The sequence below is a fragment of the Leptidea sinapis genome, chromosome Z (assembly GCF_905404315.1).
Source record: "Leptidea sinapis chromosome Z, ilLepSina1.1, whole genome shotgun sequence".
Lineage (NCBI taxonomy): Eukaryota > Metazoa > Arthropoda > Insecta > Lepidoptera > Pieridae > Leptidea > Leptidea sinapis.
The window spans coordinates 1,202,635-1,221,960 of record NC_066312.1 but is presented as its reverse complement, the minus strand read 5'-3'; the positions used below and the strand labels follow the sequence as shown (position 1 = coordinate 1,221,960).

General features: G+C 37.2%; 1 protein-coding gene and 1 long non-coding RNA gene across 51 annotated transcripts in view; one reads left to right on the top strand and one right to left on the bottom strand.

The window, feature by feature from the left end:
• The window catches only part of LOC126978526 (protein Jumonji), a 150,139-nt gene that overhangs the window by 96,474 nt on the left and 34,339 nt on the right, over window positions 1-19,326 (bottom strand). For all 50 annotated transcript variants that reach the window (XM_050827384.1, XM_050827393.1, XM_050827404.1 and 47 more), the window contains exon 4: window positions 3,487-3,537. In XM_050827384.1, coding sequence (XP_050683341.1) covers window positions 3,487-3,537 — 51 coding nt within the window. The remainder of the gene's footprint in view (window positions 1-3,486; window positions 3,538-19,326) is intronic.
• Window positions 15,392-17,344, top strand: LOC126978540 (uncharacterized). The gene is made up of 3 exons (XR_007732634.1): window positions 15,392-15,681; window positions 16,564-16,647; window positions 17,285-17,344. It is a non-coding gene; the product is annotated as an uncharacterized LOC126978540 (long non-coding RNA).

Below are 19,326 nucleotides of genomic sequence, written 5' to 3'. Positions count from 1 at the left end.
ACTTGTACTTGTACTTCCGTATGTGGGCCCATTCTCGCCATCCTCTTTTCTTCCTTTGCCCTGTACTTCCCCCGGGGCATAAAATGAATAGGGGAGTCCCAGGCCCATGGGTGTCGTAAGAGGCGACTAAGGGCTTTTTAGAAGTGGGAGAGTCACGCTGCCGTCTTATGACGTCAGTACAATCGGGCCAGACTCGTCCGGGTTAATTACCACACTCGCACAGAATACCGGCGTGAAGTAGCGGCCTAGTGCCGCTATGTTTCGCATAGGTTAGTGTCGAGGACCGGAGGCCATCCCTTACCCCCACCCCCTCCCTCCAACAAAATATGAGAGCGGTCCATAAAGAGATATTACCCCAGGAGGGTACCAGCTCTACCAGAGCCGGAGAATCCCTACCCGAGCACTTCGTATTCTGGGGTGGGCACAGAACCGCGCATGACCGAGGACAAACGAGGCAGATTCACCACGGCACCCCGCTCCACGCTCAACGTGGACTTTTGCAATATCAGGGGAATTCACTCCAATTTAAACGACGTCCACCCACCACCTTGAGACGGCGCAGCCGGCCTTGTGTTTCCTTACGGAGACGCAGATATATGACCTAGCGATACGTCATATTAAACGTACCCCGGGTACAAAATTGAGCACAATTTTTTGCCTCATGCCGGGGTATGTGTGTACGTTAGGGAGGATATCTGCTGTCGCCGTCTCGGCAATTTTGAGGGTAGGGACCTGTCTACTGTCTGGCTCCGCGTAGATTTAGAGGATCGCGTCCGTGTCTATGCGTGTGTCTATAGGTCCCATAGTGGTAACGCAGAAACCGATCATCTCATAGGCTGCGTTCAAGCGGCAATTGACGACGTGCTTGCACAGATCCCCTCCGCTGAAATCGTAGTCTTGGGTGATTTCAACGGGCACAATGCCGAATGGCTTGGATCACGTACCACAGACTACGCAGGGCGATCTGTGCATAATTTTGCATTGGCGTATGGTCTGTCCCTATTGGTTGAGTCGCCAACGCGGCTCCGGATGTGGATAGCCACATGCCGTCCTTATTAGATCTTCTGCTGACTACACATCCCGGTGGTTACCAGGTCTGTGTCGACGCCCCTCTCGGAACGTCCGACCATTACCTGGTCAGGAGTGTAGTGCCTATCCGACGCCAACGTCGCAGACCACCAGCGACCCGTCGCGTTTGGCACTACAAGTCAGCAGATTGGGAAAGGATGCGTTCCTTTTTTACATCCTACCCTTGGGGCAAGGTTTGTTTCCCTTCGGATGATCCTAGTGCCTGCGCCGTTGCAGTAGCCGATGTGATACTGCAGGGCATGGATATTTTTATACCAAGCTCTGTAGTACCGATCGGTGGCAGATCACAGCCCTGGTTCGATGCGTCAGTTAAAGCAGCATCTGACTGCAAAAAACAGGCGTATCGAACTTGGGTTGCGGCGCTGGGCACAAAGGATCCGAACTGCAAAGTTCTTAAGAGGAAATATAACCGTGCCTCCAGATTTTTTAAGCGGCAAATCGCCCGTGCGAAGTCAAAGCACGTCGTCAAAATCAGCGAGCAGCTTTTCAGTAACCCGACCGCAACACGCAAGTTCTGGTCGTTGCCGAAAGCTTCTCTCGGTAACTTAAACCAGCCGTCCACGCCGCCTTTGCACATGAGGAATGACACCCTGGCCCATACTGTGCGCTCTTTTCGCCTCCAACTCGACTCTTGACGACAACGGAAAAACACCGCCGACCATTCCGCGGTGTCAGAGCCTTATGCCTGAAGTACAGTTCAAACAGAAAACTGTTAGGCGAGCTCTGTTTTCGTTGGACGTCAGGAAGTCCAGCGGGCCGGATGGCATTTCTCCAATCGTGCTTAGAACGTGTGCCCCTGAGTTGACGCCGGTGCTAACTCGTTTATTCCGGCACTCTTATTCCAAAGGCGTAGTCCCTGACTCATGGAAGTCAGCCCTTGTCCATCCGATCAAAAAAAGGAGATAGTTCGGATCCGGCAAACTACAGGCCTAATGCTATAACCTCCCTGCTCTCCAAAATCATGGAGAGCATAATCAACCACCAGCTCTTCTCTAGAGGGTCACCAGTTGATCAACGACCGATAATACGGCTTTCGCCATGGTCGGTCGGCAGGTGATCTTCTGGTATACCTAACACATAGATGGGCGGCGGCTATTGAAAGCAAGGGGGAAGGCATGGCAGTTAGCCTGGATATAGCGAAGGCCTTTGATCGTGTATGGCACAAGGCGCTCCTCTCAAAACTTCCATCATTTGGGCTTCCCGAGAGCTTGTGCAAGTGGACCTCCAGCTTCCTCACTGGGCGTAGCATACAGGTCGTTGTCGACGGATATTGCTCGAACCCGAAGCCCGTGAATGCTGGAGTGCCCCAAGGCTGTGTGCTATCTCCTACGCTGTTTCTTCTGCATATCAATGATATGTTGGACACCTCCAAACCTGGTGATGCCGTATACACGGGCCATGCAGGTCTCTCTCGGGAAATCGTCGACCAGTTCCGGGAGAAACTTGTGTCTTCTATCGAGTGCTCTCTCGAGAAGGTCGCAGAATGGTGGTAATTTGAACCTTGTCCAATTTAACCCCCAGAAGACTCAAGTTTGCGCGGTTACCACTAAAAAAAAACCCCCATTTGTCGTATCACCGCTCTTCGAGAACACTTCTCTTAAAGCCGCGCCTAGTATCGGAATACTGGGTCTCGAAATCTCGAGCGATTGCCAATTCCGTGGCCATCTGGAGGGCAAAGCCAAATAGGCTTCGAAGAAGCTGGGCGTCATCAATAGAGCACGGCGATACTTCAAGCCGGCCCACATTCTAGCGCTCTACAAAGCGCAGGTCCGGCCACACATGGAGTATTGCTGTCATCTCTGGTCTGGCGCACCCCAGTATCTGCTCGATCCATTTGACCGCGTGCAACGTAGAGCAGCTCGAATTGTCGGGGACTTAGTGCTCTGTGAACGGCTGGATCTCTTGGCGTTGCGTAGAGACGTCGCTTCATTGTGTGTCTTCTACCGCATTTATCACGGGGAGTGTTCCGAAGAACTGTTTAACCTGATTCCTGCCGCCGAATTCCATCTTCGCACGACACGCCACAAGTTAGGATTTCATCCCCACCATCTGGATGTGTGGCGGTCCTCCACACTGCGGTTTTCAAGGAGCTTTCTCCCTCGTACTACAAAGCTATGGAATGAGCTTCCTTGTGCGGTGTTTCCGGGACAATACGACATGGGTACCTTCAAAAAAAGCGCGTACACCTTCCTTAAAGGCCGGCAACGCTCTTGTGATTCCTCTGGTGTTGCAAGAGAATGTGGGCTGCGGTGATCACTTAACACCAGGTGACCCGTACGCTCGATTGTCCTCCTATGTCATAAAAAAAGAACACATTTTGGAGAACCGCCACTTATCACTTTGTGGTGAAACAAGTGGCTCAGATTATTTAAAAATACAAGTCATTCATGTACTTACTCATATTTCTTACTCGACGAACAAGAGGCTCGTTGTCGGAATCGGAATCAACTGCAAAAAGTAAATAAAGAGAATTTAAATACGGATTCAATTTTGGCAAGAATTATTTAGCAAAACTTAAGCAGTCTTATTACAAAACGTAGACTAAAGATAGTAGTGGGTTTAAAACTGCTTTAAACCGTGGACATAGTTGATTGTTATTATAAAACCAGTTTTAAGACTAAACCATACACCGCCTTTGGTACTAATGTTAAAGCACTGAGACCCCTAGTTTAAATGAAGGTCTAACTCTGTGACATACGTCAAACTTTATTGAATTTTATTTTGAGGTTACTAGTACTACTAGGCTGTTGTGTAAAAGTTCTACAAAAATGGACATGAATCTAATAGAAATAATTGATATAGAAGATTTGGAGATGCTGGAGTCATCTTGGCGACCAAATAGACGTCACTATATTACTTTGTAAAAAAAACATAAGTAAATGATAACCAAAACAAACCAGATAATGTGTGTAGTTTGTGATTCAGACTTCAAAATCATGAACATTGTGATGAGGTGCCGTGTTTGTGATCATTATTCCAGAATATTTCGAGAATGCAGGTTATAACAAAGATTGGTTGGTGTATTGTTTTCTCTGGAAACTAGTAGGAGGCGGTGGTAATCCCTATACTCCATATTTATCTAACACAACACTTACTAAGCCCCACAACACCACAAGAAGTAAAGTACAACAGATGCCATTGCCGTACCCGAAATACAGTGGAATGATGTTTTGGTCTCTGGAAGTAACAGTTTGTCTAGAAGCATGTATGGAAATATAGACAGTAAAAAATTACAAAAATGGTATGTCTGTACTCTACAATTTTGCTTTTGATATGAAAGATAATCTGTTTCCGGTTGAGGATAAAATTTTCATGAAGGGCATGCTCCACTCCACTAGAGTACCAATACAACAAGTCTTTACAAGTACATTAAAAGGCAATATTAAGAGAAGGCAACTTATTGAAACTCATTTTTAGTACATAATATATATGTAACAAAATTCTTGTACATCTAATTTCTTTTATTAATAATTCCAATTTTCTATTTCAAGTTCCTATTTTTTTGTTGTTAAGTAATTGTTAATCAAATGATTTTAATTTTATATCCCTCTACAATTCTTCTTCCTCTATCATTCAATACCTAATATGTGCCGACTCGGTAAGGCTTAGCACGCATTGCGAATAAAAATCCACGCGGATTTTTCTTGCAGGTAAAAATCCGCGTACTTAGCACGCACTGCGGTATAAATTTAGTTTGTACTCAGTTCTCAGCCGAGGCGCACGTATAGATAATAGAACAAAAGCCATCAATACTGGATTCATCCTATGACAGCGTTAAGACCGATGAAAGGATTTTTTTATGTTAAATAGAAGGCCTTGCGAGAGCACCAAAAAATGTTTTTTGGGTATTTTAGAATGACGAAAAATACTTTCGATAATATACTACGGATAGTTTGTCCTGGTATATATTACCATGAGATTTACAAGACGAGAAGAGAGATTATACAACATGCAGAAAAGCAATTTCAATTGAAGACTTTCGATAACTCTAAGATAAGACCGAATATTGTAGAAAATAAATAAAAATCTGTGTATAAATTGGATATGAACTGCTGGCAACGGAATTTCAGTTTAAAACTACAAACACTTCCAACCAGACCATCCCCAGAGGAAAAGAAAAATATTACGGACTTCCATTATCCACGGTCCTCATATCATACTTTCCTGGCTTCTTTCAAAAACATCAAATCTTTCGTACATGCTTTTGCACATATTTTCAGGGTTCTCTTCACAGAGCTGCTCTAAATGTCGGGGACTGAGTGCTGTACATGTTTACAGTCAACCAACTTTAACTCATCCTCTCTACATAACAGAACCACACCAACATTTTCTGAAAATTGTTGTCACTACTGTCTCTTATATTCAATATTACACTCTTATGTCAAAATATGAGATTAATTTCACATATTATAATTCTCAAAGCTCTAATTTCTACCTTGTTTATTCTCATTTCATTCGTCCTCCTTCACACTCAACCTTCACTACCTTAATTTATAAACGTAGAAACACGCCTCTATGAAAAGCCGGACGTGCCTGATAGGATAAGAATAATCCTGGATGCGCATAAGTACATACAAGGGCCGCTTACATGATTAGGTACCTACTTCCAATGCTATTAAAAAAGGTTTATTCTATCGTACATATATGAATCTTTCAAATATTATTGCTGTCGTATAACTCACGTTTCGCATCGTATTCTTTTCCTTCAAACTTTAAAAATAGGTGATTGAAAGAAATATAAAATAATAAAGGTTTATTTAAATACATATTATTAAAGATAAATAACAGTAGCCATTACAATAATTTTATTAACTTTTATTTAAATATCTATCTATCTATCGATATCGACGCAGAATACGAAGAGCACATCTTTGTTTCAAATGCGTTGAGCGACTGTACTAAGCGGTTACGCCCCGCGCTTTGTGGTTTTTTTATCGCAATGCATACAACTCCATAGTCCACAGAACATTCGCGCGGAAAAAAAACCGCACCGCAACTTCGGATAGTTTGCGGTTAAATATTCGCGCGGATTTTTTTCCGTAAGTGCGTGCTAGCACTAATAAGTTGGCTTAAAATTTCCTTAAATAATATAATATTAAATCAAATTATACATAAACAGTATAATATCATAAATGTTTTCATATAATATTATGTAGGACGTTAGATAAAGTTGAAGATAAAATACTGAAGATTCAAAACTCCAGTTTTGACGGAAGGTCTAATTGACTAATAACTTGAATGCTCAAATTTCGCGCGCTCGACATTATTATTTCTTTATAAGTTTGAAAAGTTGCCGCTTCAAAAGTACTCCAGCAAAATTCATTAAATTAATCCGTACACTATTTGAAATAAATAATGAAATTTTAATTAAATAAGTAGAAGGTAAATTTTCGTTATTTTGGTTTTTAAATAAAATATTATCGTTAAATCAAACGGAATCGTTGTTCATGGCAATTCTATTTTTAATCTGTGCATTTTTTTTGAACCCATTTGGTCAATGGTAGGTCTACGTTTCGTAATAACCACACGATTATAACCCGGTACAAATTTTAGTAGCGTAACAACGCTGGTTTATTTAGTTCTGGTTTACACCCATACTTATTACGTACGTTAGTGTTTTCTTTGTAATAAGACGGAAGAAGTTTTGAAATGAAATTTAGGTACTATTAACAATATTTAATCGAGACCTTACAATATTAAACACTATAGTTGTCTCCGCGTGCCCCTTTTAGATAGGAATAGTTTTGACAGGAGTAGTCCTTAGGTGTTAGTCCTTAGCGGGAGGTTTAAAAAATGTAGGCACCTACTTAATGACAGCAAGAATTTTTAAGAACTTACATCACTGTGTGGTGCAACGATAAGAATTAAATCATTACAAGCAACAATAAACTAGTTACATAAATAAATTCTAACGGAACTGTACCTTCAATGAGCCATTTGTATTCATTTTGGATTAATATTTTAAATATTTCAGTTAGTCTTGCATCAAACTATGTAGCTCGGATCGTAAATAATAAAAACTTATTTCGATTCTCAAATATTAATTTTAATATATATTTTTTTATAACCAATTGCTCGCTCCCGAAATCTAACTACGTTGTAAATAAATACCTGCCGTATGTTATTTTAATAAAAATTGAATAAAACCATGCCTTAAACAAAAGACATTCCCAGTCCGTGGTATAATTAAGAAAATATTTTGTTACAAATATGAAAACTAAAGTCTACTGTACTTTGAATTCTATAGACATTGTTTCTCTCTGATCTACCTCCTGACAACTTAACCTAGTCTTTGCTAAGTAAGTTGTCATTCGATAACTAACGTGTTTAATGCAAACGATCAGCAAGCCAGTTGATCTTCAACAGTTGACCAGAGTGGTCGCCTTACGAGGGGCACACTGAAATGATCGGGAATAGAATATAATAATATATATATATATATATATAGAATTACTAATAAATCGAAAAGATCTGAATCGGGTCGAATAACTTGTTTTAATTGCAAAGAACTCGGTCACCCCAGCTATAATTAATGTAAAAAGCCGTTTTTAAAATGTAGTCGTTGTAATTTTCTAGGCCATTTGTCTAATTCGTGTCCAAAAACAGAAACCGCACAAAACTGGACAAAGAAAAGAACGTGCTAAAGGTCTCTAGTCAAGTATCTGCGAGTATATATACTTTTTCTATACACATAAATGGTATAAATGTTCAATGTCACCTGGATTTAGGGAGCGAATGTACATTAATTCGGTTGAAGGACGCCTTACAGTTAGGGTTTATTTGGAATACGAATGATTTACCTTATTAAAAGGACTCGGCAATGTACCGTACCAACCTATTGGTAGGTCGCTAGCTACTATTGAGGTACAAGGAATTATTGAAAAGGATATAGAAATATTAGTTGTTAATGATCATCTCATAAACTATCCAGTCCTTCTAGGGCATTCATTTTCAGAACCACTCGGTATTAAAATTACTAAAACTATGGATAAGTTGGAGATTAGTAAAACTCCTAGCGCTAAGATACACTTGAAGTGCTGCAAGCAGACTTACATTAACCCCGAAACATTACAAACTGTCGCGGTAAAATCAAAGCCTGACCTTTCTTGTGCTGATACGGGAGGTATGCGTGGACAAAATGGTTCTGAATTTTATTTGTTTCCGGGAGAGTATGAATTAAAAAATGGAGAAGGATGTCTTCTTATTTTAAATCCGAGAAATAAGGGTTTGATTCTAGAACGTGAACAGTTGTTGGTACGTAGTGTGCTAATGGATAATTGTAAATATGTGAATAAAGTTAATCTGACTGACAGTAATGAAAGATCTGAGCCCGTTATAGGGGACAACCTTAACGGAGGAGAAAAACAAATGGTTAAGGATTTACTTCTGAGATATAGTAGCTGTTTCTCTTCCTGTCTTAAAGATCTTGGATTTACAGTTGTATTAGAAATGGACATACAATTAAAAGACGAAGAACCGGTCGTTTACAGGCCTTATAGGCTCTCTTATGCTGAAATGGAAGATGTTGGGCATATGGTGGCAGAAATGTTTGATTTTGGTATAGTTAAAGAGTCCTCATCATCATATGCAAGTCCCATCGTATTGGTGAAGAAGAAAAGTGGCGAGAAACGAATGTGTGTTGACTACAGAGATTTAAATAGTAGGACAAAGCGAGACCATTATCCTTTGCCTCGAATAGAAGACCTGCTTGACCAATTAGCTGGTCATAAAATGTTCATATCGCTTTATTTGGCGTCGGGCTACTATCAGATTATCATTTCAGAAAAATCACAAGAGAAAACCGCATTTGTTACGCCAGACGGGCAATACGAATATACGAGAATGCCCTTTGGTCTGGCAAATGCGCCGTCGGTTTTACAAAGAGCCATGCATAAAATTCTTAATAAAGCACAGGTAGGTTATGTACTTGTATACATGGATGTCGTTTTAATACCAACGCGTAGCTTTGAAGCAGTACAGAGACTAGAAGAAGCTCTAAATTTAATCAAAAAAGCACGCTTAACTCTAAAAATGTAGAAATGTAAGTTTATGTTTGATAAATTAGGCTTTTTAGGTTTTGAGATAAGTGGTGATGGTACACAGCCAGGCTCTGCAAAGACCGAAGCAGTCTTAAAATTTCCTACTCCCTTAAATCAACATGACGTCAGACGTTTTTTAGAACTTGCTAGTTTCTTTAGAAGATTTGTCAAGGATTTCGCTTTGATAGTTAAACCATTACCCAAAAAAAAAACGCTTCATGGAAATGGGGTTCAGAAGAAGCTGCCGCATTTGCAGAAATTAAAAATCGGTTGATCAGTAGACCAATTCTCGCATTATACAATAAGAATTTAGAAACTCTCTTGCATACGGATGCGTGTAGGATTGGTATCGCGGGTATTCTTCTACAAAAAGACAAGAATCATTTTTGGAGGGCTGTAGCATATTATAGTCGTCAAACCACTGTAGGTGAGCAAAAACTTCACTCGTTTGGGCTCGAAACTTTAGCTGTGATAGAGTCGTTAAGCAAATTTAGAGTCTACTTGCTAGGTCTCCGGTTCAAAATACTTACGGATTGTAACTCGTTACGCACTACACTTACAAAAAGAGATGTAGTCCGGAAAATTGCGAAATGGTGGGTACAGTTACAAGAATACGACTGTGAAATTTAATATAAGGCGCATTAAAGAAATATTGACTGATTCGAATTCCCCAAATGTAGTGAGTACATTTCAAAATTATAAATTAAAAAACGGACGTGTCTACAGTATTATATCTGATGATATTATCAGATGGGTAGTGCCTAGAAGCGCACGCTGGCAAATCATGGAAGTCAATCATGACGACGTCGGCCATTTCGGGGTTGAAAAGACCTTAGATCCTATTCGGGCATTGTATTGGTTTCCCAAAATGAGAAAGTTTGTCGCTAAATATGTGTCAGCATGTTTAGAATGTGCGCACCATAAAATGCCATCTGGTCCGCGACAGGGTCACCTACATTCCATAGAAAAGGTAGACGTCGCGTTCCATACTGTTCAAGTGGATCATGTAGCGCCTTTAATTAAGAGCAAGAAAAAGAATTCATATAGTTTAGTAGTAATAGATGCATCAGAAACCATAAGAGTTATAAGGAATCTTATTGGGTATTTTGGTACACCAACCCGTCTTTTCACCGACCGGTAGCTGTTTTACTAGTAAAGTTTAAAAGTTTTATACAGGCCCTGGGTATAAAACACGTAATGAATGCAGTAGCTACGCTACGCAGACTAAATAGAACTATATTGGCATCGTTGGGAGCGATGAATCATGGGAAATATTCAAAGACTTGGGATGACAATCTCTCTGATATACAGTTGGGTATTAACACAACAGTACACGACGTCACCAAGAAAACCCCAAGCGAATTATTATTTGGGCGCAGAGTAACAAATCCATCTCAAGGTATATTAAGTGAGGTAATATCCGATGTAGGACATGGGATAGTAGGAGGCCAAATTGACGAAGTTAGATTGAATGCCCACTGTCTGATGCAAAATCAGGCGAAGGTCAGTGAAGAACGGTATAATAGAAATAGATAGGCGGCAAAAATATATAAAGAGGGTGATCTAGTACGAATTGTAAGAGCAGTCTCATGGTAGCGGACAGTCTAAAAAGTTAGAACCTAAGCTACAGGGACCTTACCGTGTAATTAAAGTCTTACCAAATGACCGTTACGTAGGATACTCCTTTATCACGAAAAGGCAGGCGGTATGAAGCTGTTACTGCAGCAGACAAAATGCAACCTTGGCTAAATTTCAAATCAATCTCTGATAGTGATACTGACAGTGATAATAGTTGTTCCGAGGCCATTGAGTGACAAAATAATTAAATTTAGTATAAGTACTTGCGTATAGTTCATTTAAGCTTCTTTAACAATGATTTCATTCGCATAGTTAATAAACGTAACAAGTAAATTAAAATAATCATTCCTACTCCTATTCCTACATGACAAGTCCAAATGTTGGGTATGAGCGTACGATCGGCGCTTATAACAAACATGTGGCATTTGAAATAGCCTGCATATTGTGGGCATGACTGGCACGATGAAGTGTCGCCCAATGAGAAGCAACATGAAGTCTATACTCTATAGTGAATAAGGATTCTGCATGTTGTGGGCATGACTGGCACGATGACGTGTCGCCCAATGAGAAGCAACATGCAGTCTATAGTGAGTAAGGATCGAGTGATTTTTTTTTCCCGAAGAAAAGCAAGAAGTAGTGACAAAACAACATTAACGAAGAGTTAGAAGAGAGTTTTGTAGAGAACGATTCTTGAACATTTAAATATGTTTTGATTAGTTACATTCTTATTAATAGTTAGAGAATTGTAAATTTAATTCTAGTGTGTAAGTAGTATTCGTATACAAATGTGTAAATCACTGTTTGTAAAACTTGATGAGGAAAAGTTGTTATTTTTGTAAAAATATTATATCCAATAGGATACGAAAAATAAATACAGAATTGTAGATTTAATTCTAGTATGTAAGAAGTATTCGTATACAAATGTGTAAATCACTGTTTGTAAAACTTAATGAGGAAAAGTCGTTATTTTTGTAAAAATATTATATCCAATAGGATACGCAAAATAAATACAGAATTATTGTAGATTTAATTGTAGTATGTAAGTAATATGCGTTACAAATGTGTAAATCACTGTTTGTAAAACTTAATGAGGAAAAGTCGCTCTTTTTGTAAAAATATATTAAATAGCATACGAAAAATAATATAAGTAATTTGTTATGAAATGCTAACATATAAGCATTTGTTTATCTCTTTTGGAAACCCCAACGAAGGCACTCGTTGAAGATCGGATGGCCGAGCTGTTACAAATATTAAAACTAAAGTCTACTGTACTTTAAATTCTACAGACATTGTTTCTCTGATCTAGCTCCTGACAACTTAACCTAGTCTTTGCTAAGTAAGTTGTCATTCGATAACTAACGTGTTTTATGCAAACGATCAGCAAGCCAGTTGATCTTCAACAGTTGACCAGAGTGGTCGCCTTAAAATACCTATCAGTTCTCTGTTCCAAGTATTAAGTGAAGTCATTATAATAATTATATTCTAATAAAGTGCTATTGCGAAGAAAGCGTTTTAATAGACGACCTAAAACTTTATGCCATAGAAACCTTTCCCACACGTTTTTTAACAATTCTTTTAAATTTCGTAACACATTTTTTTTGTACATTTTCTGGGATCATATTCTAGAAGCATATACATCGCCCCACAAAAGACTTACTAACTCAACCCAACCGAGTACTAGGCATACCAAGTTTATGTTTGTTCCTTGTGTTAACATTATGAATGTCACAGTTTCTATAAAATTCCTCAATGTGCTTATGAAGATACAGAGCCAAAAATAACCAAAACCATGTTATAACCAAAATATTATGTTTATTGCTTTTCAAAATACTCTCCTTTACATTTTAAACATTTTTTATGCGATCGAGCAATTTTTTAAAACAGGAGGACCACAGATCTGAAGGCATGTTTTCTACGTGCTGATTGAACGCTATCACTGCCTCTTCTGAATTCGTTACAGTGAAACCTCTCATCAAATCTTTGGTTTTGGGTAAAATACAGAAATCACAGAGGCTGTTTTTTAACAGCCTGGGTAAACAAATGGTAGAATACCACTCGGCATTAACTTTGTAATTTTGTTGACAGCAGTTGAAGATCGCCCTTCACGAATTTCGACATGTAAAGAAAGCCAACGTCTCTAAATTTAGTAAACCATCGCCTCACGATGCTCAGGCAAGGTGCTTCTCTCCCAAAAGCATTTTGAAGACGAGTCTTGCGGAGAGAAAGAACTTTTAAAATCATAAAAAATCATAGCTTTAAAATGTTTTCGACTAAATTCCATTTTCGTTGCGTACGTAGATCTTTGATGTGTGATAAAAACAATTGACAAATGATTTCCCGTCAATTGTTTTTTTTAATTTCTAAGAAGGTTGCAACGTTTTAAAATATATAACATTCGAATTCGTTCCGATTAGCTAGTGCAAAACTTTTAGTGTGCCCCACAATGACGTTCAATACATATAGACAATAATGCCCCTCGTACAAAATCAAAGCCGAAATATGGCACATGTCACAAATGACATCATAATCAGCTTCAACTTCTATGTCTATATATTTCTGCGTTTACTCCAGTTTTTTCAAATTTTATGTGTAAATAGGCAGCAAACCTAGACGAAAAAGATGGTTACTATAGGCCTTACGTTCGTCAGTCTGTCCCTATTTTCCGATCAAGATCAGTTCAGTTAGAGGTTTTTTACGTTTTTAATCAAAAATCACTCATATTATAAAGGGGAAAGTTTGCATGTTTATGTATTAGCTTGTGTTTATTTTTGTTACTTCTTTACGGTCTAATGGGATTTGGATTTAATAAGTTAACCTTTAATGAGAGAAACTAATACTCAAATATAATATTTTTATTTGCATAAAATAATTGATTAATCTGGTTAATTAAATGTTAAGTTCCTTGAATAAAATAGAATTTGTCTTTTAGACTTAGATATCTTTTCCAGGATATCTTTTTGGTATATGTAGTGTAAGCGGACATTAACATAATTATATTTGTATGACAGCTTTTGTCAGGTTGTTGCGAATGGCAGGTTTCAGTGGAAGTCTCGTACACCAAAAAAAGTCGTGTTGAAACATAAAATATTTACATTTAATAGATCATTGTATAAGAATATGTGGTATTAATTTTCTTTTTTTTTATAAAGTTGGGAGTCATAAGTTAAGTTTGTTTTTTTAAGAAGTTTTGGGGTTATGTTACGACCCCGTTTGCTTGACTTTTAGAGATCAATACCTACACAAATAATTGAAACAAAATCATTCTAATATACACACGTACATACATATGTATATGTATAAATAAACGGTCAGATAAAAAAGCAAGAAACATAACTGAACCAAAATATATATATACGCGTCGAATTGAGAAGCTTCCTTGTGCGATGTTTCCGGGACGATACGACATGGGTACCTTCAAAAAACGCGCGTACACGTTCTTTAAAGGCCGGCAACGCTCTTGTGATTCTTCTGGTGTTGCAAGATAATGTGGGTGGCGGTGATCACTAACACCAGGTGACCCGTACGCTCGTTTGTCCTCCTATTCCATAAAAAAAAACCTTTTTTGAAGTCTGTTAAATGCTACCTACTGCTCAACTAGCAACAGCGGTTTTCTTCGTGTAAAACCACAATTTTCTCATGTTCTAGGATACTTTAGAACTCCCACCAGGCAGTCTACTACTACTACATAATATACTACTTGCATATTTTGAATAACAAAAACAACTTTTCATTAAATGGTCTTTATTGAGACATATCTTATCTACATGTAGTATAGAAACGTATGGATAGCGGCGCCTTTTCAATTACCTACACTCTTAAAATAACGTCATCCAAGAAGTTAGCTGGTCGCGTCACATCCCCAGATGATACTCATCACATGGGAGCAACACCCCACAGTTCTCAGCCCTACAATGCAGTTGCAATAATAGCTTATTATTGCTTCTCTGCCACGATTACCTACTTCAGTTACAATAAAAACAAAGTATGTTTTTCCTGAAGAGTGGCGAGACTTTATATTTGTCCGAAGCAGCATTGGATTTATTCCCTGCAATCACAGGTATTTGGTCACGGCTCACTTCTAGTGTGTAAATACCGTGAAACCTGAAATGTTCACCGACATTTGAACGCGCCTGCTTTATTTAATAGGTGCCACAAGCAAAAAGAATGAAGTCGGCCATAGTTTGAAGCAAATAATTGGAACTCTTCTGAGTGTATAAGTATGTTGCGTGTGCGATTGTAATGGCTGGTTTTTGCTCTGACGGAAGATCAGGGTCCCCAAGAGTAGCATCTGCAACAATTGAATTTTTTGCTGCCACTTGCTCTCTGCCACACGCACGATCGGCATTTTTGCTGCAATAGTTCAGATTCGACTCCACAATCACAGCACAAAATAAGACGTATAAACACAACACAGCGTCCTTATCGCAAAATCAAAACAACGTAATAAGCGTCCTTTCACAAACTGTACAGTTTTTTGAATGAAGGAGTACAAACTCAACTCAACATCGTTGGGAAAAGATGTAGTAATAAATAAGCCAATGTTTCAAAAAACACACAGTACACGACATAAAACAGCTAGTAGAGTTTCACTCAGGGGTGGGACAGTCGCCTTATAGAGACGTTTTCAGAAAAGTGTAGTGCCATGTGATAGTTGGCCCCAAAATTAAAGCTTTGTCAGCTGTCACTCGCTTTGAAACCTGCCCACTGGTCATAAAATGGCGGCTACTTCTAGCGTTTGCAGTTTGCACATGTATGTAGCTCTCGTGTTCCATTTTGCATATTTTTGGTATTGAAATCGAAGTGTAAGTGCGTCGAGTCGAGCCTTGTGCTCCTCCGCCTTGCTGTTGCGAATTCACTCCAAAAATCTACTTATTCTGTGTATTTCTACTTTTTGTGATAGAGACACTTTTGTTTGTGGAATTTATGAACTTTGGTGTAATGCCGAGACGTTGTGCTTTCGGTTGTGCGCTCCGTGGTAAGTAAATTATTCTCTTAAATCTTAATAGTATAGTTTATTGACTTATGTTGTGATAAATAAAGTATCATATTAGGTTTGTTCTACTCTCAGGTTCTACTACCGGTCCGTAGATTGAATTTGCAATCATGGTTAAAACTATTATAAACATACCGGTTTTCTGTATCTTGCCCCAAAGATTAAACTCCAACCCCTCATATCACCTTATGTCAGATTTCAGACTCCCCCTGACTTATATGGTTTAATAATAATTGACAGCTGTGCTGGCTTCTGACACCATTTTTATCAAGAGAAAAGTCAATATATGAGTCCAAAATCTAATACTAGCCCAATGGTCATAACACTAGGTTATCACAATTTGTCTGATGACTTTAATAGTCACTCAATTTATTTAATAATGTTAATTATTATTTTCAGAGATTCCAATGCATAGTTTCCCAGATGCTATCAATTTCTTGAGCAGTTTAAAACTTGGGTCAGTCTTGTTGGTGGAAACCCTTAAACATCTGATCTTGAATGTTATAAGAAGAGAATTTGTGATATACACTTTTCTGACAGACACAGAAATCATAATCAATGGCTCATCAGCTCAATCATAACATTGGCAGTTCCGATGCTTCATCTGCTTGGTAAGTCCCATAATTTAACAGATATTGAGTTAATATTCGATTCTATTCCTAACTCTGTCAGATTTAGTCACACCACTAAGAATCTTTGTTGAGTTGATGGTTTTTTTGAAGGTATGTATCGTATTGTATCATTCTGGAAACACCTGATTTTCTTACACAGTTGTGATTACAAAATTCAATGGTTGCATTGCATTATCTATGATAATCATTAAATAATGAAACATAATCTTTACATATTCACATTAATTTTCAGGACAACTACAGAGTCAAGTAATCTTAGGACAAGCTTCATCCACACAACATTTACTGCCTACAATAATACAACAAGACTGTTCAGGTAAATAATTTTTAAAACTTATTTACAATGTCATAAAGGTTACTATAACATAAGAGACATTCTTAATGATACCACAGAAATGGCATGGAGCGGCCACCCTCAGGGTATTAAATAATAAATTTTATTGCATGATTTAACATTGTCACCATATTTTTATGTTAAAAAAAGAAGCCCGCTGAGTATCTTATGCCCTTACTTCTCAAGTCTGAGGTACACTTTTTCCAATAGGTAGTACTGACTTTCTGTAAGTGATATTATATCCTATTTCAAATAAAATATTCAGAAAGAATATAAAGTCAAACTCAGTCAAAGGGCATTGACAATTTGATTTTGTTCTGCTTTTAATCTCATGTCTTTTATGTATCTTCTTAAAATTATTGATATTTATGGACATACATATACAAAATTTTGATGTATTTCTTGGTTGTAATTTTAAAATCTTGGGCCCATAAAATGTTATTGATTGAAAATCCCACATTTGATCTTGATCTTTATGTCATGTTTTCATATAATATAGTCTTCATAATTTCATTTCAGTTACATAAGATTTTACAAATCACAATAAAAGTTCTCCGGTTCTCTGTGGCATACAAATAATAAATAATCATTAATCTATTATTATATTTATTATTTACAGAGCCATATGTGAGCAACTTTATTTTAGAAAAAGCATCAACTTCAACATTCCATCCTGTGACTGCAGGTAAAATTCACATTTTTTTTTTTCAATTTGTTGGCTATTATCAAATATAATAAATATATAAATTAATGATTATATTTTGTTTTGAACACATACCAAAATATTATATAATATAATATATTTCTATCTATTATACACAACTAAACCATAAATAAAAACAAAATTTTATAATTTTAAATGTTGTGAGTAGTGTCGGTATGTCTTTTTTGCTATAATGGTTTTGTTCGACAGCTAATTTCCACTTGTGATTTAATTTGAGCTCTAGACTCTTAAGAAATGCTGCCCTGGTTCTACATTTTCTGAGTGCTACTTCATTATGATTTGATTTTTGGTTTTATTTTTATTTTTCTCCATTATCGTCTGATTGAAATTGACAATTGAAATGATTTGAAAAGTATAGTTAAAATTCACTCTGACAAAGTGGGCAACAAACTACATAAGTATTATTTCCAATTTATTTGATGTAATATTACAACACTCATAAGAAATTAAACATAATAAGAAATTCGAAAGGTCTTTATTTAACAAACATTAACCATAAATGTGACAGTAGTTTTATAACAGCAGATTAATGCATGACATGACATAAGACTATTGAGCCAAATGTCTTTTTTGATGAAGGCTGCATTGGTACCTGATAGGATTGAGAACAGCTAATGTCCGTTTGGGAATGAAATTTTGAATATATTTTTATTCATTACTAGCTGACCCGACAGACGTGCTGTACATATTAAATTCTTCTTCTTATCAAAACCTTTACTGGACTTCCTCAAAAATTCAAGACCGAAATTAGCCAAATCGATCCAGCCATTCTCAAGTTTTAGCAAGACTAACGAACAGCAATTAATTTTTATATATATAGACTTTAAGACTGAATCCTTTTTCATATTGTCCATTTATTTTATACCATATAATACATATATTATACTATACAATTTGTAAATTAAACATTCTTTCACAGATCTAATGGCTCCACAGCGCACAAAGATCAAGCATCTTCAAGCAGAAATATCGCGCTTGCGAAAAAAAGGACAATCTTTCAAAGCAAGGTTAAAAAGTGGTGCAGATCGATCAATCGAATTTTGTCAGGAAAATTAACATATGTGGGTGAAGGCGAAACAAAAACAGCTGCCCAACAATATTATGATAAACATAAACATTATAAAAATAAAAAATAATATGCAAACATTGCTTTTTATTTCTCCCACCCAATCAATTCAATTACTCATACCAACACTACTAAATCCTATCGTTTATGTTCTATGTTGTGGCAAAATTAAATAATTAAAACTCTACGCGCAATTTCAACATGGTAAAAAATTGCAATACCTACATTAAAAAGTAGAGTTAGTTATTTAATTACGTCACAACATTAAAAATGAATTTCATAATTTCGAGCTAATATATAGTTATTTTCGGGGCCAATATTCAGATGGCGCTAGTTTTCAAATAGACAGCTCATAATGCGTAGAGAGGGCTCTCTTTTCCCTATATATTATTATACTCTTTGGTTTCACGTTTTTGTAAATGTGAAATTCAAATACCCTGATTTTCACTTTGACATGACAGTTGTTCTTTTTTGGCTTTCAAGATTTAAAACAATCGATGGGCATCCCCGAAAAAGTTTGTAAAATAATTTTAATAAATGGCGTTCCGTTTCTGTTTGTAAATCGAGTTTTATTTAATTATTTTCTTTCCCCTACTTTAAAGAAATATTTGAAAAACTGAAAAAAGAGCCAGTTGCGAAATACTAAAGATAGGAAAATATAAACCCAAAACATTCTTTTAATAGGGCGGTACACCAGCTGCCGTGCTCATTTAAATGTGGTTAAATCCAAAAAACTTAATCGTTTAGTGGTGTAATATAAATATGCTTATTTGGTTTGTAAATTTCTTCGCCATTCATTCTCTTGCTAATAACATTGATTTATTAATTAGATTGTATAAAACATAATTATTTTCATACTTTTTAGTATATA